This window comes from Stegostoma tigrinum, chromosome 7, assembly GCF_030684315.1.
Source record: "Stegostoma tigrinum isolate sSteTig4 chromosome 7, sSteTig4.hap1, whole genome shotgun sequence".
NCBI classification, from domain to species: domain Eukaryota; kingdom Metazoa; phylum Chordata; class Chondrichthyes; order Orectolobiformes; family Stegostomatidae; genus Stegostoma; species Stegostoma tigrinum.
Window position 1 is genome coordinate 88,471,153 of NC_081360.1, and position 26,262 is coordinate 88,497,414.

Consider the following 26,262-nt stretch of genomic DNA (forward strand, 5'->3'; position numbering starts at 1 on the left):
GGACACACTTCCACCCGGGCGATCTGAAACATCTACAACTTTCATAACACAGGAGGAGCATATCATGAGTGTCAGGTCTGCAGCCAGACTTCCTTCAAGCCCCTTCATTATTCCTTTTTTCAAAATAAGTTAGTAATTATACATGTATAAGAATATTGACTTACTTTCCTTATACTACCTCTACTTCGCTTGCCCTACTTCGCTTACTTATATTACTTTTTTATATTGGTCCTAACAAGTACATATTCTTCTTGTTTCTCATTTACTCCCTTCTTCCAAAAAAAATACACTTTGTAAAATCATGAAGCAATCAACACTTCAATTTCCTGTGATGTCACTGTTTGAATTGTTTTCTCACTCAAAAAAACAAAGCAAAATCCATGCTGAGGTAGCAAGATCTGCAGATGCTGGAGTGAGAGACAACACAGTGCTGGATGCTGAATGAACACAGCAGGCCAGGCAGCATCAGAGGAGCGGGAAAGTTGACGTTTTGGGTCGGAACCCTTCTTCAGAAATGGGAAGGGAGCTGGGAAATAAATGGAGTGAGGAGGGGTGTGGCTTGGGGAAGGTAGGTGAGATGGTGATAGGTAAATGCAGGTAGGGTGTGGTGGGGATTGGTCAGTGGGATGATTGCGGCAGATGGATTGCAGAAAAGATGGACAGGTTGTGTTAGGTCAAAGAGGCGGGGGTGAGTGGGAGGGTTGGACTTGGGATGGGGATGGGGAGACTTTAAAACTGTTGAATTCCATGTTTAGGACATTGGGCTGTAGGCTTCTGAGGTGGAGTATGAGGTGTTTGCAGGTGACATCATTGTGACACCGGAAGAGGCCCAGGATGGACATATCACCCAGGGAACAGGATGGGCAGTTAAAATGGTTGGTGATCGGAAGTATTGTCGTTTGTTATGTGCAGTGCGCAGATGCTCTATAAAGCAGTCTCTGAGTCTATGCTTGGTCTCACCGATGTAGAGGAGGCCACATCGGGAGCAGCGGATACAGTAGACCAAGTTGGCGGATGTGCAGGTGAACCGCTGTCCTATACATAAGATTTGTTTTGGGTCTTGAATGAAGGTGAGGGGGAGATGTAGGGGCAGGTATAGCACTTCCTGTTGTTGCAGGGAAAGGTGCCGGGAGTGATAGGTTTAGTGGGGATTATGGAGTAGACGAGGGGGTCATGGAAATAGCAGTCCGTACGAAAGACAGATACGGATGGGGAGGGAAATATCTCTGGTCGTGGGGTCAGATTGTAGGTGGTGGAAGTGGTGGAGAATGTTATGCTGGATGTAGAGGTTTGTGGGGGTATGTGAGGACCAGGGGGATGCTGCCTTTATTTTTGTTGGTGGACGGGGTTTGAGGGCAGAAGTGCAGGAAATGCAAGAGGTGTGCTTGAGGGCATTTTTGACCACTGGAGGGGGGATGTTGTGGTCTTTGAAATAGGAGGACATCTGGGATGTCTGGAAGTGGAATGGTCCATCTTGGGAGCAGACGTGGTGGAGATGGAGGAATTGGGAGTATGGGATTGCGTTTTTGCAGGAGGATGGGTGAGAGGAGGTGGGCTTGAAATAGATATCAGTTTCGAGGTGGTTACCAGAGATAGGGACAGAGGCGCCCAGGAAGGAAAGAGAGGTATCAGAGATAGTCCAGGTAAATTTGAGGGTTGAGGAGAAAGTTGTTACTGAAGTTGATGAACTGTTCAAGCTCCTCGTGGGAGCACGACGCAATGTAGTGGAGGAAGAGGTGGGGGATATTGCCAGTGTAACAGTGGAAAAGGGACTGTTCCACATATTGTGCAAAGAACAAAAAACACTGCTTTTCCTCTGCACCAAATTTCTGTGGTGCTCCAAATTCCCAGAAACACACACATTCCCACCCTGGTTATTTTCTCTTTCACCCTCATCCATCAGTCAGAAGATGCACAAGTTTGAAAACACATGCCAACAGATTTAGGAACAACTTTTTCCCTGCTGTTATCATACTTATGAATGGACCTCTCATATATTAGAGTTGATCTTTCTCTGTAGCTGTAACACCATATTCTGCATTCTGTTCTCTTGCCTTGGTGTACTTACATAAGGTATGATTTGTCTGGTTAGCACATAAAACAATACTGCATCTCTGTACATGTGACAATAATAAATCAAAAGCAAAAAGTCACTCAGGCTGTGCCTCACTCTGTTTCAACTGCTTGCATGATGTTTACTTCCAAGGATGGTGTGAAGCTTCTTGTGTTGTTGGAAATGCACACATCCCAGGAATTAGGCAGCATTCCGTTAAGTTCCTGATTTGTGGCTTTAGATGGTGGACAGGATTTGGGGAGACAGGAGGTGAGTTACTCACTGCACCATTCCAAGCTTTGACCAGCTCCTGTAGCTACAGTATTTAGATGGTGCATCCAGTTGAGTTTCTGGTCAATAGTAACCCCCCAGGAGGTTGTTAATGGAGAATTCAGTGATGGTGATACCACTGAATATCAATGGGCAATGGCTGGAATCTCTCTTGTTGGAGGTGGTCATTGCTTGGCACTTATGTGGCGTGAATGTTGCTTTTTAGTACAAGTGTGGATATTGTTTGGGTCTTGCTGCAGTATGCTTAACAATGCGCAACCATTGAACATCCTCACTTGTGACCGAATGATGGAAGGAAGGTCATTGGTACAACAGCTGAAGATTTTTGCATAGATGTCCTTGGGCTGAGATGAATAACCTCTAACAGCCACAGACTTATTTATTTGTCCTAGATATCACTCTAACGAGCCAAGAGTTTTCCCATGATTCCAACTGATTCCAGTTCTGCTAGTGCTCCTTGATGCCACACTCAGTCGAATGCAGCCTTGATGCGAAGGACAGTGACTCTCACGTCACCTGTGGCACTCAGCCCTTTTGCCTATGTTTGAACCAAGGCTGTAATGAGATCAGGAGCTGAGTGGCCCTGGCAGAGCCCAAATTATGTGTCACTGAGCAGGTTATTGCTGAGCAGGTGCTGCTTGACAGCACTTTTGAGCCCATTTCCATCACGTTATTGATGATGAAATTGCAAATACAATGTTAGCATTCATTTCAAGAAGGCTAGAATACAAGAGCAGAGATGTTCTACAAGGGTATTTAGAATATTACAAGCAGTTTTGGGCCCCGTATGTGGGGAAGGATGTGCTGGTATTGGAGGGTGTTCAGGGAGCTTCACAAGAATGATCCCAAAAATGAAGGGCTTGACATACGAGGAATTTGATGGAGTTTAGAATGATATGGGAGGGCGATCTGATCAAAATTTACAGAATACTAAGAAGCCTGGATAGACTGGACATGGAGAAGATGGTTGCAATAATAGGAGACATTGGACATGATGTGAAACTTTGTTGAAAAGTATTCCTGCGAAGTACCTTGGGACATTTTATCACAGTAAAAGATGCACAAATACAAGTCATCATTGGTAAATGCATGTGAGTAAAGAACACAGAAAGACTTACCATCAGCTGGACTTAAGCCTCTTGCTGCAGAGATCATGGAGAGTGTGGGGCTACCATGCATGGTCCTCAGGTAATGCTCCATGTGGGGATTGACATAAGGATGGGGTGGACTGAAAGGAGACTCGCCCGTGGCTGCTGGATTCCGATGAGGAGACAGCCTAATGAGGGAGATGTCGGAGAAGACAGGGCTTCCAGTCAAGGCAGGAGGCCTGAGGAAAGAGAAGCACAAAATGTTTTAAAGGTCAGGCAGCCTTATATCTGCATCTCCATTAAGAAATGGGCTACCAGTTTAAGTCTGTTGATAGGAACTGAATTTGAGATGAACATTTATATCCAATCCTCCTCTAAGCCTGGACATATAATCATTGAGTCATACAGCATGGAAACAGACCCTTCAATACAGCTACGCCATGCTAAACATATCCCAAAGTAAACTAGTCCTTTGTCCGCTCCTGGTCCATATCCCTCCAAACATTTCCAATTCACGTACTTATCTAGGTGTCTTTTAAAATTGTAACTGTGCCCACATCCACCACTTCCTCAGGAAGTTCACTCCACATGCAAACCATCTGCTCTGTAAAAAAATTGCCCATCACGTTTTTTCAAATCTCTGTCCTCTCACCTTTAACATATGCCCTCTTGTCTTGAAGTCTCCCATTCCAGAGAAAGGACAACTACCATTAACCCTACCTATTCCCTTCATGATTTTATAAACCTCAATAAAGTCACCTCTCAACCTTTCAGGCTCTAGCGAAAAAACATCGCAGCTTATCCAGCATTAATTTAGAACTCCAACGCTGCAAACCTGACAACATCCAAGGAAATACTTTGGGGGGTGAGGGGGAGGTGGAGCGGGTGATGGCCTACTCGTAGTATTATCACTGGACTGTTAATCCAGACACCCATATAACATTCTGGGGACCTGGGTTTGAATCCTACCATGGCAGATGGTGGAATTTGAATTTAATAAAATATCTGGAATTAAGAATCTAATGGTGACTGTAAATCTATTTTCGATGTTTGCAATAATAGGAGACATATTTAACAGAGCAAATGAGGGCTGTTTGGAATTGATATCACATTCTTTTGTTCCTTCTACTCTGACTGAGGGCAGCTTGGTGTCTTTTGTTGCTGAGGAAAAGCTATCAGGGTGATGGCAATTGAAAAAAAAGAGAAATATAATTCTTAGAAAACAAAGGGGGAGTCTTCACGAGAAGGTGATATCCACACTGACTTCATCCAAAGACATTGGCCCAATGGATTTTCCTGGCATGTTCTCATTACAGGTGCATCAGCAGAGCTGGCTGCTTGATTCTCACTGTGACTAGGTAGTCATTCAGAAGGTTGTCCTAGATATCACTCTGGTTCACTAATGTCCTTTAGGGAAGGAAACTGCCATCCTTACATGGTCTGGCCTACGTGTGACTCCAGACTCTCAGCAATGTGGTTGACTCTGAACTGTGCTCTGGGCAATTAGGGATGGGCAATAAATGCTGCCTAGCCAGTCACATCTTCATCCTGTTAATGCATAAAGGACGCAGTATGTATGACATGAGCTGGTCAAAGTGGGAAGGAGCAAGACTCCAAATTATAGCTGAGTTCTGATTTCAACATAATACGGAAACTCAACTGCTTCTTCCTAAGGTGACAGGAGGCTGAATTTCCACTGCGATCAAACTGAATAAATTCACTCTTACATTGCACATTTCGATTCAAAGCAGCTAGAAATCTGGGACAAAGCTCAGTATTTTACGATTGCTGTCTTGCTGAGTCTAATGTGGACCTTGTGATTCCAGGAAGTTCCTTGCAGCTCATTGGACAAATGTTGGAGGTTGGAAAGAACTGAACACCACCAGAAACCCCTCTCGCTCATCTACCACACTCCATGGTGAAAACTGTGTATTTCATTCCATTAATGCACAGAAAATCTTCATAACATTTTAAGATATTGCCTTTGGATGGTAAGAGATGGGTTCAAATATTGGCATGCTCAATGCGTAGCTTCTGATTTGAATTGCGAACTGGCCAGAGAATCTCCACCCTTCCTCCCACTATTAGATAGCGGGTAAGGCCACACAAGTCTCCCTTGACCACTTCTTAATGCTGACTCTAGAGATTCAGGAATTGGTAGAATCTTTAAGCAGGGCAATTGTCCCCCGGTGGATAAGATATTTTGCGGAAAGACTGGGATTACTCTGAGCGAGGAAAGGAACAATAACAGCACAGAGAATTATCGAGTAATGGTGGTGAACATGATACTTAAGTAAAATGAAAGAGAGTGTTACGCCTCGATTAAAAATTTCTTTGGATCTTGCATCAATTGAAGGGGATCTCTGGCCTGATTTTAGAGAACAACTTTATAAATTACACTGTTATTCTTGGAAGTAAAAGAAAAGACTTTAACGCCAATTTTAACTTAACATGCCCAGTGGGAACAGGGAAGAATTGAGGGGGTTTGCCCAACTTAAACCCAACTATTCCTACCAGATGGGTTAGGTTAAAGGAAGGACTTTGCATTTAGAATCATAGAATTCCTACAGTGTGGAAGCAGGCCATTCAGCCCATCAAATCCACATCAACTCCTCTGAACAGCATTTCATCCAGATCCATCCCCCACCCTTCCCTGTGACCCTGTATTTCCCATGGGTAATCCAGCTAGCCTGCATATCCTTAGATGCTATGGGCAATTTAGCATGGCCAGTTCACCTAACCTGCGCATCTTTGGACTGTGGGAGGAAACTGGAGCACCTAAAGGAAACCCACACGGCCATAGGGAGAAATGTGCAAACTCCACACAGACAGTTGCCCAAGGGTGGAATTGAACCCAGGTGCTGATGCTGTGAGGCATCAGAGCTAACCACTGAGCCACCAAGCTGCCATAGCATGGGATCTTATCACACCTTGCAGAGCTGTGTCAAGGAATATCTTACATTGCAATATTACTGACATGCAGTGTTTGTTGACATGTAGGTAGATACGGCAGTTATTTCGATCACAGCAGGATCTACTTCGGTGATGGATCTTAGAGATAAAGGGATCAAAGGGTGAAAGTGGGAAAAGGCACTGCATTAGATGATCAGTCACGATCATATTAAGTGGTGGAGCACATGAAGGTCTCCTAGTTTTTAAAATGTTGATGATATGTGGGAGGCAAGAAAGCAGCCTGTTCTTTCATTTTTGAAAATTCTCAATGATTTGCCAGGTCAACATACAAATCCTCACTTAACATCTTATCTGAAGGATGCCATTTCTGACACTGTGACTACACGTCAACACTACATTAAGGGGTTTCTACACTGATGTTGCACTTTAATCTTCAATCTCCTGGCTCAGACTCAAAGATGTTCACTGGGTGTTCATCAACTTGCTACACAGTGCTTGGCCAGGTAGTAACAAACTGCACACTGACATGTTAACACATTTTAAATCCATGCTCATTCATCCATCAAATCCTTGTTTAAAGCTTTCTAATTGGGTATCTGTTATCACCACATAACTAAAATGACCCTTATCAAAAAGATAGTTCAGCATAAAAATGACCCAATGTTATTGCCCTGACAGTTTAACAACACCATTTCAGGCCAGCTACTGCTGAAACCTTCATCTATATCTTTATCACTTCCAATACCAAGAATGTCCTCTCTGTTTATGCCTGATGGGAACCTCAACTGATTGAAAAATATGAAGTTCCTATTCTATGCTGCACCAAACCTTATTTGATTATTCCCTGATCCCTCCAAACCAGGCCCTGAATGGTCTCCAACTTAAAATGATCTTTTTTGTACTTAAATCATTTTATGGTCTTGTCCCCTTTCTACTTCTGTAACCTGCTTCAGTGCTGCTCGCACTCTTTCCTGAACAAACTCACCATCTTGCCTCCATTTCCCTAACCTGGTGTTTAAGGCATTCTCGCATTCAACATGTCATTATCAGCTGATCCTTCAGCTACACTCTCTACAGCAAGTCCTGCCACTGCACATCCTTCTGCTCTGTGAAGTCATGCTCCTTAAAATCCAGCTCGTTGGCTGAGTTCCCTGATAATTTATACCCTTCCCACTTCATATCTCCTCCTTTGGCCCACTGTCCATAATGGCCATCCATCTGTGTCTCGGGATTTCCGTCTCTGCATCTACGGTGCCGCAGAAATTCCACACTTTTTTTATATCATTGCTGTCGCATTTTCAGAAGAAAACAGGACAAGAACCCGAAAGCAGGACCTTAAAATAAACAAGAGTTCTCAGCACCCCATGTTGCTCAGGCTGAGGCTGATGTGTGGCAAACACAGGGTCTGAAAAGTTCAGCTGAACTAATGCACCAAACACCTCATTTATCAACATCACAAGAAGGATTTCAAAAGCAACAGGTAGCAGAATCACTTAAATTCACCGCTCAACCATGCAGAAAGACACACACTACCACGCAGCTAATGGAACCTGATCGAAATGATCAGACAGCTTTATCCTTTTCTTGGGTTAATATTCGTATTTCTTGGGTGATGTGTATTTGAGTTTCCCTTGAGAAAGCAATTCACAGTTAGTAGATTGTAATAGCTTCCTGCGTCCCTTTGCAACAGTGCTTCTTAACTTGGATACCATGTTTATTTGAACCAAGATACCCATGGTCCGAAATAAGAATAACAAAGCTGAAAGTTACTGCCATTGAATTACATTGATGCACAACTTTAAAGAGGTTAAAAATGTTTCACAAACTTGGAACAAATATGCATTTACATAGCAGCTTTCACATCCGGAAGATCTGTCAAAATACTTGACAGCCGATGAACTACTCTTGGACCACAGACATTGTTGAAAAGCAGACCTACACAATGGTCAGTTTATACACAGCAAGGTTCAAGAATCATGAATGAGATAAATAATTGAGTTTGGTGGTGTGGGTTCGAGGTTAACTGTTGGCCAGTACACTCGGGGAAATTTTAGCTCCACTTTAAACAGTGCCACAATCTCTTATTTCCACCTGAACTCAGACAGACTGGAACTCAGTGTATTGCCTCATTGATAAGAAGGCACCTCCAACAGTGAAGAACCCTCTCAACTCTACAATTAAATTGCCTGGATTATGTGTCAAAGACTAGGTTGCAAACTGAAGCCACAAATCTCCTGACTGAGAGGTGAGCGTTCCCATTGGAGAAAAGTCTTGAATAAAACAATGTTAGGTTTTTAAGGAGCAGTGCTACATCCGCCACCCAGTGCTACTCTCAGCCGTTAAAACTTCCACCTGGCACTGTGAGCCATTAGGCAAATGTGGAGCTGGTTAAAAAATAAAATCACTTGGAGCTGATGCCAAGCTCCAGTGACAACGGTCTTTTCTCTGGTACCAAAGCAAGATGGAAAACAGCAGATTTACATAAGCTGGCGATGAGATGGCTCTGTGCTGACTTTGGTCTTCAGGTTCAAATGGAAAAGTATCATTAGTTATAGGTAGCTATGGTTGTTCAAATAAATGAGAACCTCCTTTTTGCTTCAGCCTTTGAATTTGAATCAGGCTCCATATACATCATCTTACCTGACCAATTGTTCAGTTGTGATTCTAATCTTGCCATTTATAAATTCCAACCTCTTCCCTCCACCATCCCATCCTCCACTTTAAAATGTGGAGTTCCAAATAAATGTGGGCCTATTTGTACTGTTTCAGGATACTTCCTGTCTTTTATACACAGCTGATCCGAGAGGAAATGCAAGGAGACATGGGACACAGACATAATCAAGACATTTGAAATGTAAATTTTCTAAAATTTGGGAATAATTTACACCCATACTGATGAAAGTTGCAAATACAAACTGCCGATTTACTGCTGGAAATTCACGTTTCAATTTTCAACAGGACTTCAATTTAGGTGGCTGATGTTCTGGCCAGAAACAGGAGAAGGTCCAATTAAAGTACTGCGTTAGGGGCCAGGCGACATATTCAGGAGCCTGACCTGATTTTCACCTCGGACAACTCAGTCATTGCCCATTCTTCAACCTGGGCAGTATTTACAGGCAGTCATAAAATCAGAATTCTGATTGGGTTATGAAAAAGGGTCACTGGACCTGAAACATTAACTCTGCTTTCTCTCCACAGATGCTACCAGGCCTGTTGAGATTTTTTCAACAATTTCTGCTTTTGTTTCTGATTTCCAGCATCTGCAGTTCTTTGGTTTTTCATTTTTTGAAATGGCTGGCTGCAACAATGGAAAGTGGAAAGTGGGTCTGTTATTCAGTCTTTCTTGGGAATTTTGATAAACAAGTTATCTTTGATTTTTATGCCCCAGCTGATGTGCATTTTCTAATACTTTTCCAACAGCGTCATTAGCTGCTCTGTCACACACCTCCCTGTGCCCATCTCCCTTAAAATTACTACTGCAAGACTGTATTCCACATCTAACAAGTTTGTCTTCACTCACCTTCTGAATGACTACCTAGTCACAGTGAGAATCAAGCTGCCAGCTCTGCTGATGCATCTGTAATGAGAACATGCCAGGAAAATCCATTGGGCCAATGTCTTTGGATGAAGTCAGTGTGGATATCACCTTCTCGTGAAGACTCCCCCTTTGTTTTCTAAGAATTATATTTCCCTTTTTTTTCAATTGCCATCACCCTGATAGCTTTTCCTCAGCAACAAAAGACACCAAGCTGCCCTCAGTCAGAGTAGAAGGAACAAAAGAATGTGATATCAATTCCAAACAGCCCTCATTTGCTCTGTTAAATATGTGCGAGGGCCTCCCTCTGATCATATCAGAGGCTCATAGGCACAAGCCCAAGCATGTTAATATTGTAGCTCACACATTGTAAACCATTAGATCAAAGGTCGAGGTAAAATGAGGTAATTGCATCAATTAAGGAACTGAGGAATTTTCTTAGTGCACACGAACTTGATTTGAGAGTTTGATATTAACATGAAATCACTGATCTGTCATTGCAGTATAATTCAGCTTGTAGGCAACAACACTGCCATCTTAAAGGAGTGTAAGCCAATGTGTTGATAAAAATTTCTGAAAAATTCCAGGTGCAACTCTAAACAAAATGGATAATACTGCAGCAGTGTGTATAAGGGAGGGATCTATGTTTGAGGTGGGGGCTGTTCTGAGTCCGGGATTTGAACATGCAACTCAACTGCAAACAGAAACAAGCAGACAGCAGCCTACTCACAAGAATTAAACAGGTAGATAGATTTCTGATCGAAAAAAAACTGTCATAAAACCTGTTTAACGATTCTAACAGTAGAACCATGGAAAGTAAAATTAAAACACAAACGTCTAAGGCCAAGCATGAAAGAAAAGGGAATAAATGAACCAAGAACAGTCAATTGAAATAAGAAACTGGAAACAGCTTTTGAAATATCTCACCCTGTTCCTGCACTTTCAAATTCTCCCTTTCTTTATATAGGCTTCTACACACTTAAGACACCAAACCTACTAATGATTCGCCACATATAAATCTTGACGTTATTGAAATGGAAATCCACTAGAGGTGGTGTTCTGGAGACTGTGGCCTCAACAAGTCCCACACCGGACCTCAGGATTGAGCTAAATGTACTTTGCATGTGCCAGAAGCCTGTGAGTGAGTGCTGTCTTAGCATCATTCAATAGCTGGTCTGTTTGTGAGTTTGGAATGCACAACTCCATTCAACACACATGTTTATAGACTATAGGCAGGCCTTTTCCTGTATGGGTCAGGACCCAGTTGACATGGTCAAAGGGGAGGTTGAGAAGCCTGCAGTATGTGGGTAACGATCATTTTGCTGGAGCGGTCACTTAACAGCTTGAAGTGGCCTTATCATGCTATTAAGAACTGCGGCTGATCTCTTGAACTTGCAGGGCTAATAGGAGGCCCTTCGCTTTGGCAGCAGCAAGATGTCAATGCTGATATAACAGAGTGGAGTTCAGCAAAATGGAGATGTCCTCTCTTTAACAAATTGACTTGGTGGCCAGGCCATCACTGGCCCCTTCACTGGGCAACCTTGGACTGTAGCTAAACTCAGGCAGCTCCAGAGTCCTCTCAACCTGCCTTGGATTGCTGTCCCTGGGCCCCCATCACTCCATGAAGCTGCAGAGCCCCCTTTAACCTGTGAAAAACCTGCAGTCTGAGTGGAAAACCTCAATCAGCCTCCAACAATTCAGTAAAGCATTATCTGATTCAGCTGGAAATCAGAAAGGGCAAGACTGAGTTGAGGGAGCCAGGGTGGGTCAGTTTACCTATGATGACAAGTGATAGCATGGGGGTGAGCTGGGAGCCAAGAATGAGCATAAGGTATTAAGGTACCACTATCATCAATGATCACAGTGATGCCAGGCTGCCATGGGGTTTATTACAATATGAGGCAAAGAATAATCTCCTTTATAGGCTTCAGGAGATTCAACTGTTCATTGTCCCCCATTACTTCTGCATTGCTCCCTCTCTATTCTAGTGTCTGCCACCTACAAGAGAGAGGAATTACTATCAGCAATCTTGTGGCACCGTGCTTCAATGATGCCCTGCTACAGCTGAAGAACCTGGGGATATGTGGGAGCTGATTCTGAGATTGACATCTTTGGCACCTGTGGGTGCATGATGGAATATCTGGATGTTAGACATGAGTTCCTGAGTGCCAATACATGAGTGATGAGCATGGCGTGAAGTAAGCTTTAGAAGAAGTTGGTGGTGTGGTGTTTGAGGAAGCATTCACTGAACCTGCCTCTTGTCATGAGGTCACGAAACTTCTTGTGGCATCACTGTCAGGTTTGTGGGTCAAACTTTGGGAATTCACCAAGTGCAAGGAGCCTAGTCTGCCTCCAACTTGGTACCTTGGCATGTCTCTTTCTCAGAGAAGTGGATAAAGCTCCTAGCTTCTCAGTGGACTTGGGAACACTCTCTTTGCCTGATGATCCATTTTCCAATTTAAGAATCACAGAAATAACATTCAGTAGTGGGCTTCTGTGAACCAGTGTAGGTTCCTTTAAGAGGGACAGACTGTCTTGAAGAACAGTAGGCTAGTGAGCACACTATGAGCAAATACTGCTTACTTCACTGATGCACACTCATGTAGCCAGGAACACTGCTCCACCCACTGCAATACTGTACTGCAATCAGGGAAATGAGGAGTCAACATTATGTTTGCATTTGACCTGCCATGATGGCAACAAACATGGTCACGTTACTCACAAAATGGCACTGACTAATTGTATTCCCTAAATATGTTTGATTAGGGCAAGGCATCATAATGAAGACAGCCCTGGCTCAGACTAACACCCCCTCAAATGCATTTTATAATTGGTGAACAACATAATAACAAAAGCAAAATATTCTGGGTGTTGATGATCTGAAATTAAATCAGAAAATGTTGGAAATACACAGCAGATCTGCTCGCATTTTTGGAGGCAGAGAAACAGTAATAACATTTCAGATTAATTGACCGATGACGAGACAATAGCCTGAAGCATGAACTCATGTCTCACTCACCTTGGACTTGGTAAAACATGCTAAAGTGTTTTTAGCATTAACAGTTTTTTTATGGAACCAGCACATTTATATAGCAGAGATAATGGGAACTGCAGATGCTGGAGAATTCCAAGATAATAAAATGTGAGGCTGGATGAACACAGCAGGCCCAGCAGCATCTCAGGAGCACAAAAGCTGATGTTTCGGACCTAGACCCTTCATCTAGCTTCACACATTTATATAGCACCTCTGTCATTACAAAACATACCAAGGTGACGTGAATTATTCTTCAAACCCACTGCCACTTTCATCTAGAAAGTTGAGGGCAGCAGATACATGGGAATACCACAACCTGCAAGTTACTTCTCTAAGCCACTCACCATCCTGACTAGGAAATACATTGCCTTTCCATCAATGTTTTTGAGTTAAGATCCTGGAATTTCCTCCCTTTCGGCAGTAAGGGTCAACCCACAGCAGGTGACTGCAGCTGTTTGAGGAGGCAGCTCAATACATCAAGGGCAACTAGGGACAGACAATAAATGCTGACCCAGCCAACGACAACAAAGTTCCACCTGTGAATTAAAAACTCAGGCTGAAATAGGAGCTGCATAAAGGGCACAAAGCAGCGAGAATTCAAGAGTATGCTCAAGTGGAATTTCAATAACAGTCTGTTTCAAGTCTAATGGGAAAGGAGACATTTCCAGACTTGGTTCTTGGGAATGAGAAGGGATAAATAGATAAAGATTCACATTTAGGGGCAGTGGTCATTGTGTCCTACGGTTTAGGCTGTCTCTGGAACAACAGAAGGAGTAATCATGGAAAGAATAATTATTTGGGAGCAGGCCAACTTTAATGGAGTGGGAACAGACAAGGCCCAAAAAAATTGGCAGGCAAAACTCCAACTGAACAATGAAAATACCTTTAAAAAGGAGCAACTTTGACTGTACTCAAAGTTTATTGATACAAGGGAGAAGGTAGACCCAATAAATCTGAAGCTGGCTGCATGACGATACAGTAAGTTGAAGCAGCAAAAGGGATGCTACGACATGTTGGGTGGATAATAAAACTAATAATTAGGTTCAGTATAGAAGGGTTAAAGGGAGGGGCTTCTGTGGCATAGTGGTGAGGCTCCCTACGTGTGAGCTAGATGGGCTGGGTTCAAATCCCACCTGCTACAGAGATGTGTCATAACAAGACTCAACAGTTCAATTTAAAATATCTGGAAGGCTTAGAAGGGAGTTCAGTAAAAGCAAAGAGAGTGTGAGAAGAGGCTGGAAACTTTAAAAAAAGGTCTTCCATAATAAAATAAGTAGTAAAAGATTCAGTGGGCCAATTATGAAGTGTTAGATGAAATCCAACCTAGAAATGTGTGAAATGATTCATTTTGGTAGGAATAACGTGGAGAGAGAATATAAAGTGTACAATTGAATAAAACAGGTGCAACAGCAGAGAGAAATAAACTAGATAGATATAAATCACTGAAGGTTGAGAGCTCGATTTTAGAAAAAGCATATGACATTCATAACCAGGAACACAGATTACAAAAGCAAGTTAAATTAAACTCACATAAAACACTACATCTTCTGTACTGGAGTATTCTGTCTAGTTCTGGGCAACACATCTTAAGAAGACTGTCAAGACAGCAGGGAGGGTGCCAAAAACATCATTTGAATACTTCTAAGGATAAGGAACATCAGTTAGGTGGAAAGATTAGAAAGATGTTCTCATTGGAGAAGGTTGAGAGAAGACTTAATGTTCTAAATCATCAGGGGTCTGGACAAAATAGGCAGAGAAGAAACTGCTCCCATCGGTAGAACAGTCGAGAACTAGAGGACATTTATTTGAGGCAAAAGGCAAAACAAAGCAATGGTGATGTGAAAAGCGATCTTTTTTACATGGCAAGTGGTTATGACCCAGAAAGCACTGTATGGAATGGGTTGGAGAAAGAGGCAACTGCGACTTTACAAGTATACTTAGATCATTTCTGAAGAGACGATATTTGCACGGTTGCAGGAATAAGGAGACACACTAGAGCAAATACCCTTGCAGGGAGCTCGCTTGCAGTTGATAGGCCAAACAGCTTGTTTCTAAGTAATAATGATCCTGTGATTGCAAAGAGCCTTGACAATGCTCCTGTGAAGCAAAATGAGACATCATGCTACATGAGGCCGTAGCGGGCAGTTGGACAAAAGTTTGTCAATGAGTAAGATTTCAGGAGAATTTTAAGGAGGTCAGAGGTTAAGGGAGGAAATTCCAGCCTTGATTGTATGGCCACCAATGATGGAATGATCAGATTTGGTAATGCTTTAAGATCAATGATAATACAGTTGCTGAGTTTTGCAGCACAGTAAGATGCCATTTGGCCCACTGTGTCCTCGATGGTAATCTACTCTAATCATCATTTGGCCTCTAACCTTGTGTGTAATGGTGTTTCTTAAGTGTTGTTAGGGTTGGCATCTTTGACACCCTTTTCAAGAGCCTGAATCCTGGCTGATTTCCCTGATGCCAAAACCTCCCATTGCCCACTCAATGCTATTGCAGCATCACAACTGCTGTCTTGCCAAGATTGCACAGCTCAGTTAAAGCCAAGGACCAAACTTATGACCCACTTTGTTCTATAAGTAGCAGCATGCTACCATAGTAGCCTGTGTGTATATCACCCATATCCAGCCACTGGCATAATCCTCTGAACATCTGCACTTTCAAGACCAAATTTCAATAAGGATGAACACCTTTTGTATTAAAATGCAGCCTTCAAGTGAATTCAACTCGTGGATTAACTGCACATGGCCCATTTTATGAACAAGTAGAATAAGAGCCAATTGCCGTAATCCATCCATTTTCTTCAAAAAAATCTGAATAAAAGTTTAATGGGAAATAATTGCCAATGATAAATTGCAGCCTTTTTTTCCCGATTGGAATAAGAATTCTTTGATTCAGAAACGCTTTTATTTACCCAAAAAGTATGGCACTCTGCCAGGTCCTTGCCATTTTATTTCCTGCTGTTGTTTGACTTGGCACATACATTCTTGTCTGGCAATAGGAAAGTGAAATGAGATTTTTAAAGAAATGAGCACAATAAATTTGACAATTTAAGTGCTTTGTACAGTGACAGTCCCTTATCTACCCAACAGCCAGGGTGCACATGTTATGAAAAACTATTCTCATTGTGAAGGGGAGTGCAAAATAGACTAAAAAGGGGCTCTTTGAATTCTCACTATCGATGATACAAGCTAACACTTGGAGATAGAGAGAAAGGCAATGGGACAAAAGCAACAAGAAAATACATAGCTTTTAATTCTTCAAAACCTGACTGCCAAGTTTGGTGACCTTCCTCTCTTTTTTATGAGTGCATCACACGCAGAGCAATAAATGCATTTTGTTGCTCTGGCTGAACTGCTCCTTTTACCTTATTCTACAAGCATTGTCTGCTACACAATAAGCCATTCAATAATACTTGTCTCACTCACTTTGAGATCCCTGCCACCCTCCAGTGCGAACCTTATGAATGAGACTCACTGCTGTTGTACGGTGGCGGTTTTATGAATGACAGGACAGGAAGGAGGCTTAATTAAGTTATTGACAGTAGACACCTCTCAAAGGAAATCGCCTTGCGAGTGGAATGTTTTCTTTATCTGATTGTTCCCATTGCGTAAGCTCCTCGTCCTCTTCAAAGCGAAATGAAAGCCTGCAACACATCCTGCAGGTGCCTGAAGTCTACACTGAGTATTCACTGCACTGAAACAAGACAACCTGTCTGCCAAACGCAATCTTCCTATGCGTGAGTGAATTAGCCAGCTCTGGCTCTCACCCCAAGGCAAGACCAAGTTCCCAGTCCTAATTGAGGTAACAGCCTTCCCATTCTGACAAAGAAAAGGTTGGATATGCAGCCTGATGTGAATACTTGGCTTGGACCAACTCCTAATATTGAGGTAACAGCCCATTCACACATCAAGTTTCAAAAAGGTTTTTCAGCCATTTGCTAAACTGACTTTTGTTACTCTTAGTGTAATTGCAACACAAGAAGCTTGAAAAAAAGGAGCAAGAACACACAATACTATAAAGAGAATGACAAGCTTTAATGGCAATCTGCATCAGAGCATACTTTATATACATATTGCAGTATTTCAACATTGCTAGTCTGTTAAAACAAAATTCAGTTTAAGTCAAACTGAAAACTTGTTTGATATAAACATATTAAAAATATAATTTTTATTTTTAAATTACACATAAATCTGTAACTTGCATAAAAGGGGCTCAAAATGGAAGACAATACAATGAAGCCTCAATGTTCCAAAAAATTCTAACAATTTCTGCATTACATCTTCAATCATCCCCAGAAATATCCATGGAATCCTGGGTTTAGTTTAGTCCAGGCAAATTTACACATAATTGGATAGTTTTACGTTGACTTTTGATGGACATGGGTTCCTGATCTCGAGGTTTGATGCAGCAACCCAACAACAATTTGTATTTATTGAGCATCTTTAACAGAGTGCAATGTTCCAGGATGCTTCATGCAGCATTCTGAGATAATATTTGATACCTATCGTCGTAGAGTTATTTAAACAAGGGAATAAAAGTCCAGCCGAAAATAAATCCCCAATATTAAAAAAGATTGTCGGATTTTAAGCCTTTAACTCAAGAAGGCTGAAATGCTGAGGGGTGCAAATGATGTTCCAACAATACAGAGTTCCTGTGAAGTGCTACACTCAATTTCTTCAGCCAGAGAGTGGCGGGCTTGTGGAATTCATTGCCACGGAGTGCAGTGGAGGCCGGGACGTTAGATGCCTTCAAGGCAGAGATCGACAAATTCTTGAACTCACAAGGAATCAAGGGCTATGGGGAGAGTGCAGGGAAGTGGAGGTGAAATGCCCATCAGCCATGATTTAAATGGTGGAGTGGACTTGATGGGCCAAATGGCCTTACTTCCACTCCTATGTCTTATGGTCTTATGGTCTCAATTGTGGACACTGCACCTCAGGGAGAATCTATTCCTTTATTTTGGAATGCATGTATTGCAGATTTATCTTAATGAGACCAGGTATGCAAAGACAGGTTGCATAGACTAGACTTGCATTCCCTTGAGGATAGAAGCTTAAAGAGTGATCTAATTCAGATGTTAAAGATGATTAAGAAATTCAAGCAAGTATTTCACTTTGGTGGGAAAGTCCAGAAAGTGTCACCTTAAATGTAGAAGCAAATTAACGTAGATGCTGGAATCTGTACGGAAAATCAAAAAAAAATGCTGGATTTCACAGCGGGTCAGGCAGCATCCGTGAACAGGGAGCAAACTGATATTTCAAGTCTAGATGACTCTACATCTGAGCCCTTCTGAAGCCAAACTCTGATGAAAAGTCATCTAGACTCGAAATGTTAGCTTGCTCCCTGTCCACAGATGCTGCCTGGCCCACAGTGATTTCCAGCAATATTTTGTTTACACCTTAAAACTAGAGCTGTTCATTCAGGAGTGATGATTAAAAAAAGCACTTCTTTAAACAAAGGATGGCAGTACTCTGGGATCTGCCCCACCAACCCCTCCCCAGCAGGACCACCAAAACAGATTGGGAATCTGTTGACATCACCTTGTGTCAACTGAATGTTTCAAAAGTGAGAGATTGGTTTTTCTTTTAGACAAGTGTGTGAAGAGTTGTGTAACCCAGACCTGGTGGATCAAGTTAAGATATCAATCCAATATGGTTGAACTGACTGGCAGAATGAACTCAGAGGACTGATTGATACAGTATTGTTCTTGTGGTCTTTTGTTTTAAGGAACATCTTAAAATAGAGAGAGGAGGTGGAGAGGGTTAGGTATGGCATCACTGAGAATATGGTCTAGGCACGTGAAGGGACAGCTGCCAGTGGTGGCAAAATAGAAAATTCAAGATGCTCAAGTAGCCGAACAAAACTGGAATGTAGAAATCTTCGGGATGAAAGAATGTTACACAGATTGGAGCAAGGAATGAAAACAAAATGAAAGGTCATTGACCTGAGATGTTGATTCTGCTTTTCTCCACAGGTAACGCTGCAACTTCCCCGTTCCTTTTAGTTGTTCTCATGCCACAAATGTAGTCAAATTTGCACTAGAAGTCATAAACTGATCAGCATTTAATGTGAGAAAAGGTAGCCTATTGTACAAAGTCAACACAAACTCGGCTATAACTTGTTTAATCGCTAAAGTATGAAGTGGATTGATCAATGCAAGGGAAGTGCTGCTGTTTAAAAAATGCTGCATTTAAAATATTTGCCAATCTGATTAAAGAGATTAGTCTTAATGCTCAATAAACATCTTTTCAAGCATATTTATGGTTCTTATCAGGCTTTTTAAAATCCTGACTAACCACAACACTGTTTACCGACTGCCTTGAATGTTTGCTAATGATTGAGAGCAAGCTTTGCAGCAGAGAATCAGTGAGATCACTCACACTTATTTTGTGAAGTACATCAGAGGGGAAGGAGAATGTAATCAGGCAATGGCTTGTGGCACAGGTTTGTTATGACCTTCCTTGGTTTTCCTCATTGCCTCTATCATCTACCAATAGATGTGTCACTTCCTATTCAGAAGACATAGGAGCAGAAATTAGGCCATTCAGCCCATTGAATCTGCTCCACCACTCAATTATGGCTGAGAAGTTTCTCAACCGCATTCTCCTGCTTTCTCCCCGTAACCCTTAATCCCCTTGACAATCAAGAACCTATCTATCTTGGTCTCAAATGTATTCAATGTCCTGACCTCCACAGCTTTCTGCAGCAGTGAATTCCATAGATTCATCGCTCTCTGACTGAAGTAGTGTCTCCTTGTCTCCATTCTAAAAGGTCTTCCCTTTATTCTAAGGCTATGCCCTTGGGTCCTAGTCTCTCCTACCAATAGAAGCATCTTCTGAACATGCACTCTGTCCAGGACATCCTGTATTCTCTAAGTTTCAATTATGAGGCCTCAATGGAGTAGCCTTTTGCCTGTGTAGTCAAGTCATTGCATCAGGAGGGCATTTTACTGTGAGAACATCAAAGCTAAGCTCAACCTTGCCTTTACTTGGCATTTTCATTCACATATTTCAAGAAAACACTAAGAATGGTAACCAAATACATAAATTCAAATGCACCTCTCCCCGCCTTGTGCCCAAAAATGGCAGCACCTTCATTTCCACCCCAATTAACTTGGCACTGGCTTGGGACAGCTGTGCAGTGGAAGAAGATTACCAGATTTTGAAATGAGATAATGTCACCTCCACATTTATTGTGCTTCAATATGGATTTGCATAAATATGTTTTAAACACCACACTGTCTCTCATGAAACCATTACACATTGAATATCAAAGATGAGTCTTCCAAGATTTGACAAATAAAATATATAATTAATTTCCTGCGCGGTTATCCAGACTAACTTTGCAGTGCAGGTTGACTCTATGCCTCTCCTTTCAGATTTATCTTGCCTGTTTATATTGTGTGAAATACTCAAAGCAGAAAGCCCACTGACCTTCTGCCTGGCACAGCTTCAAGGATGCTGATTCCACAGCTTTGTATGTCCAACAATGAATTAATTACCTGTCTCCCTCCTTCCCCCAGTTTAAATAGCTAACTACCATCACTATTCATTTCCTTTGCACATCACTCCAGGTCACCAGCACTGAAGCAACATGATGCATCTCCATGGCTGTCACTCATGGTCTTTCTCAACATTATATTTCCCTCATCAGTTCACTAATGTCATCAAAATTGTATACAGGTCTGCAATCACAGATGGCTATTACTGGTCTTGGGACTTCATCATGTAAATCCCAGTACCTGGATGTGGATGAGACCAGTTATTCAGCATTACAGCTGTATTTCTCTGTCAATACTATCCCTTTCTTTAACACATATAAATGTTTTGCCTCACGAGTGAATAGAAGTGTAATGGCTCGCTGCAGTACTAAGCTGGTATACTCAATAGTTTTCAGTTTTTGTACCTTACATTCCTACCTTCAGGTCTGTCTGTCCTTACCTTAAGATCACAGGCACTTATGGATGAGGAGGGTCTTTCAAGGATACCTTAATTCATCTACTTTTTGACTCAATTTCTCTCCCACCTGTTATTCTCTTCACTTGTAGTTCCTTTACTCTTTTCCTTATTTGGAGTCATAGAGGTCTACAGTACAGAAAAAGGCCCATTGATTCTGCACCAGTCAAAAATAAATACCTCACTATTGTAATCCTGTTTTCCCACATCCATATCTATTTTCAGTTCATTTTCATCTGACCTGCAGAAACATCATAGGCATTGTTTTTGTGATGAGATTAATTTGAGCATTGAGTGTAGGAGTTGGGATGTCTTGTTGCAGCTGTATGGGGCATTGGTAAGGCCACATTTGGAATAGTGCGTGCAGTTCTGGTTGCCCACTGTATTAAACTAGAACGAGTTCGGAAAAAATTTACTAGGATGCTACCTTGACTGAAAGGTATAAATTATAAGAAGAGGCCGTATTGGCTGGGACTTTTTTCCTTGGAGTGGAGGAGACTGAGGGGTGATCTTATAGAGATTTACGAAATCATGACAGGCATAAATAAAACAGATAGCCAACAGCCTTTCCCCTTTAATAGGGTAATTTAAGACAGAGGGCATAGGTTTAAGATGAGAGAGGAAAGATACAAAAGGGTCTGGAGGGGCAATTTTTTCATGCAGAGTATGGTGAGTGTCTGGAATGGGCTGTCAGCAGGTAGTGATGGAGGTGCATATAATTTATTCATTGAAGAAACATTTGGACAGGTACATGATGGGACAGATATGTAGGAATATGCACCAAATGCAGGCAAAATGGACTAGATTAATTGTGAAAACTGGGCGGCATGGACAAATTGGGCTGAAGGGCCTGTTTCCGTGCTGTAAATCTCTATGAGTCTATAACTTCAAACGTTTGGCAATCCAGAGCTGTGGGGTTTTTAGACAATGAATCCGAGGACTCAGGCATGGAACACGAGGCCACCAAAGAAACAGTCCTTGCCAGATATTGTGGATGCATTGATGCTAAGATGATCTGCCTGTTACACCATACTGAATTACTTATAAACGTCTGTGTATGGCCCTGATCTAATCACGCTATTCTTAACAATATTTCAGAGGTTTTTTAAAGCACATTAATTGTCTTGTTGCTGACTAGACCCGGTATCTTCATTACTCTTTAACTCTTTCATCCCTCAATTTTGTACCCCTTCCCCCTAGTATGGCAGGGAGTAAATTATTACAGGAAAGAGAGAGGTCAGCAAATGTGTAGAGGAGCTACAATTGAAGAGAAAGCAGGTTGGAGAGAAATGGGGGCAAAGACTGGATAAATTAAATATGATGCATTTATCTTACAGAAATCAATCAGTTTAGAAGGCAAAATAAAACTGGCACTGGTAACGGATAAGTCAACGAAGACAGCAAAACACCGACGTTCTGCATGAGGCAATCACAATTAGGCTTAATTTATTATCCTATCCTTCAAAGTGAGCAGTACAATTTATCAAATATCAGACCTGTTTGACAGATATTATTACTGAGCCACCAGTGATTCTTGCACACTGACAAGATACTACTTGAATATTGTCTAAGGGTGAATAAAGGAGGAGACGGGATGACTCTTGAGTCAGGCAGAAGGCATGTATGTTGGCTGCAGGAGATACTGGGAGAAATCAATAACAATGAACACCTGCGAGAGACAAGGACTGCCATCCCCTCCTCCTGGGTGGTAAAATAGAATGTTCTTGCCCAAATATAGAATAATCAGTCAGGAGACTGCATCTGTTGCTAAAAACGTGTCCCCACCCCACCAAATACCATAAATCACAATTTATTGGCATATAGGTTTGGGACTTTAATTTCAGTCACCAGAAATAGATAAATAAGTTTCATGCAAAGGCATGAGAGTAAGGACATTTACGTAATGAAACCCAGTACTATTTTTGTAAATTTGCGATTATAATGGCTGTCTAAGTTTTTGCCTTTTATACTAAAGCTGTCTTAAAATCCAAGTCTTCCAACTCCACCAGAAAATGTTGTAATTGGAAGAACCCTTTTGCTGGAGGGAGGGAATTGTTTTGGAGAAGATTCTTCGTGCAGTTTTTTTTTGTCTTAGCAAGCAAGTGCATGTTACATTGGAGGCTACGGTAGATCAAGGTGGGATTTCTGGATTCACCATTAGAACAGAACATGTCTCAAATCAGATGAGCATATACCCGCAATTTATCCGCTTCACTGTGTCACTGCAATCTATCATATTTGTGCACAGTGTTACAGTTTCTGTTTGCTGTCCATTTCCTAACCCACCAAGTCCAGTGCATCTAGCACCCCCTGTGCTTGCTGACCTTCACTGAAGTTTCGACATTTAAAACCAGTATCACAATTCTCTTAAATAAAAACCAAAAGAACTGCAGATGCTGTCAATCAGGAACAAAAACAAAGTTGTGGAAAAAGCTCAGCAGGTCTGGCATGATCTGTGAAGGAGAAAACAGTGTTAATGTTTCAGGCCCTGTGACCCTTCCTCAGAACTGTTCTGGTCCTGGAACAGGCTAGGCAGAGACAAGCACGAGAATTCCTGGAAGCATGGCACGTCATGAAGCATGCTGTTAATAAACACATAGAACTCAACCCCATATACACTCCATTACGAAGGAAAACCAGAGGTGAGGCAATCCAGCTTAAAGGACTCGAGTTTAAAAACCAAGCGGGAATACACACGAATGCTTCATCGGAGGCTGCACTGAGGGTGTTACCAAGCACGGTAATGAAACGTTTGCAGAACAACAAACCAGCTCGGTGAGCCAACCAACCTCAAGAACTAGTTGAAGGTTCAAATATTTTCCCTTAGTGTTGATGATGAAAATCATCAGACATGGATAGGTTCTGAGCTTCTGCAATTTGCAGTATATGTTAAGGCATGCGTTTGATTCCTACAATCAGCATCAACTGCAAAGGATTGACCAGCATTTTTGACTTACTGGCAGTAACGTCTCCTGGTCCATGTCAGTAGGATACATTTTACTGTATTTAGATCAGCAAGTTGCAATACATTTACTCAGTGAGTGAAAAGGGGAGAACATGTGTTGAGTCATAAATAGAGTAAGGTCAAATTCCACACACAATGTTCCATGGCTCATCAAAGTGCCGGGAGAACTGCTGTAACATGATGCTGTTCTGTTCAGAGTGGAGAGTAACTGGTAGACAGGCTTGTCAATCTCAAATTTGGGATTAAATTGCTTTTGGGAAACAAAATAAAACAAAAGCTAGCCTTGAATTTATGGGAGTTGCCTAGGGCTGGGTACATACTGAAAAGGTAACTTGGATATCTCTGATCTTTATCTGGCAACTTAATGCTCTAAGCCTTTTATGTAAAAAGAAAAAGTGAAAGGTAGAAATTAGTTGTGATTATATTCAGAATACATAATTGATACTGGCAAGTGCAGATTTAATACTTGTCCTGTCTGTTCCCATCGTGCATCAAAGGACTGGGCAAGTGCCTAAACTGTCCTTTAGTAAGGAATAGAAGCAAGTCAATTTAACAGGAAGCTCAAGTTGTCTTACTGACCCAAAGGTTCAGGGTTCAAGTTTGAGGGTTGACCACATAACTATATACTTGGTGGGTTTTCATGCTTAGGTACTCAGTGCAAACTCCTTGAACCATTACATTCTGCAGGCAGTGTAAACTAGCATTATCCAGTTCCACCTGGTAGGGATCACGCAGACTGGCATCAGTTATAACAGATGCGAGAAACTGAACTGTATCACTGTCCTGGTTTAAAGAAACCTGAGGTCAACATTATCTAGTGCAAAACTACAAAATGACACAGACAAGTTGGTGGACTGGGCATCTAGGGTGGCAGGTAAAGTTCAATGCTTAGAAGCGTGAAGTTGAAGGCTTTGATGGAAGTAACATGGAGATACAATATAAACTAGTGGGTGCTACACTACGTGAGGCGTAGGAGCAGAGAGACCTGGGTTTATATGTGCATAAGTCACTGAAGATGGCAGGACATGTACAGAGAGAGAGATGAATAAAGCATAAAATATCTGAGGCTTTATTCGTTGGGGCATAGAGTGCAAGAGGAAGGATTTTATGCTGATTTTGTAGAAGACACCTGTTAGACCTCAGCTGGATATGGAGGTGGATGAACACAGTAGGCCAGGCAGCATCATCCAGCTCCACACTTTGTTACCTCAGACTCCAGCATCGACAGTTCCTACTATCTCTGAGATCTCAGCTGGAGTCTTTATGTACAGTACTGAGTGTCATCCTTTAGGAAGGATTTGAATGCATTGGACAGAGTATGAAAGAGATTTATAAGAATGGTTCCACAGATAAGGAATTTCAGTTTTGCACAATGATTGAAGAAGTTCAATCTGTACACCTTCGATTGGAGAATGCTGAGAGGATATTTGGATGGAGGTTTTCAAAGTTATGAGGGGCTATACAGAATAGATAGGGAGAAACAGTTCCCACTCACAAAAGAATCGAGAATGAGACTGCACAGACAATAAAGCAATTTTAAAAAGCACAGGTGATGTGCGAAAAATCCTTTTCACACACAGAGTCTGTGACACACTTCCTGCAAATGTGACAGGGCAGATTCAACTGAGGCACAGAAGGTAACATTGGATGGTTGCTTAAGTAGAAACAATGTGCACAGGGTCATTGGGAAAAGACAGGAGAATGGTACTAAATAATTTGTAGAGTTGGTGCAGGCACAATGGCCTCTTTTGCACCATATAATTCAGCCAGTCAAGTCATGGAATCAGAGAAATTAGGAAAAAGCACGGGCCAAATCTGGGATCTTCCAGCGTTCAATAACACATTATCAAATGAGTTCAGGGGAGCTCAACACTGATCTCTGTGCAAGCACACTACTTGTGATAATGCAACAGAGTTAGTAGGTATACCTGTTGTATAAGGTAATGATTCTGAATGAGTCAGCAATGATTTAAAACTGAGCTCCACCCAATGATTGGGTGGAGACAGCCAAGTTCTCAGGAGTTCGTGTAGGGAGTAGATGTGCACTGTACAGCTTCCAGAGTGCTTAGTAATTATGTTTAGCAAATTCATGTAAACTGAACTTTTGTTATCATGGAATAAACTACCTTGTAATACAAACTACCTTGTAAGATAAAGTAAATGCTTCTTCTGTTTAAACTCACTCGTAGTTTATCCCTTACCACTGGTAATTAGGTAGCCCTGAGACTCAGCGCAGAGAATGAAGGGTTGGTGGCAGTGATGTGCCCAAACCAGAATGCCACATGTTAGCAATGTGGTATCTAAAAAAATGACAATAATGGCTAAAATTGTATTTCCACCTTCATTGCATACACATGCTCATGAGAGAGGGACTTCATTCTTGAAAAATAGCAGAGGATAGCAAGCACCTGGAAGGGTG

General features: G+C 41.8%; 1 protein-coding gene across 5 annotated transcripts in view; it reads right to left on the reverse strand.

Moving 5' to 3' along the window:
• gli2a (GLI family zinc finger 2a) overlaps positions 1-26,262 on the reverse strand; it is a 382,695-nt gene that overhangs the window by 109,206 nt on the left and 247,227 nt on the right. For all 5 annotated transcript variants that reach the window (XM_059647512.1, XM_048535196.2, XM_048535193.2 and 2 more), the window contains one exon: positions 3,463-3,671. In XM_059647512.1, the coding sequence (XP_059503495.1) occupies positions 3,463-3,671 (209 nt within the window). The remainder of the gene's footprint in view (positions 1-3,462; positions 3,672-26,262) is intronic.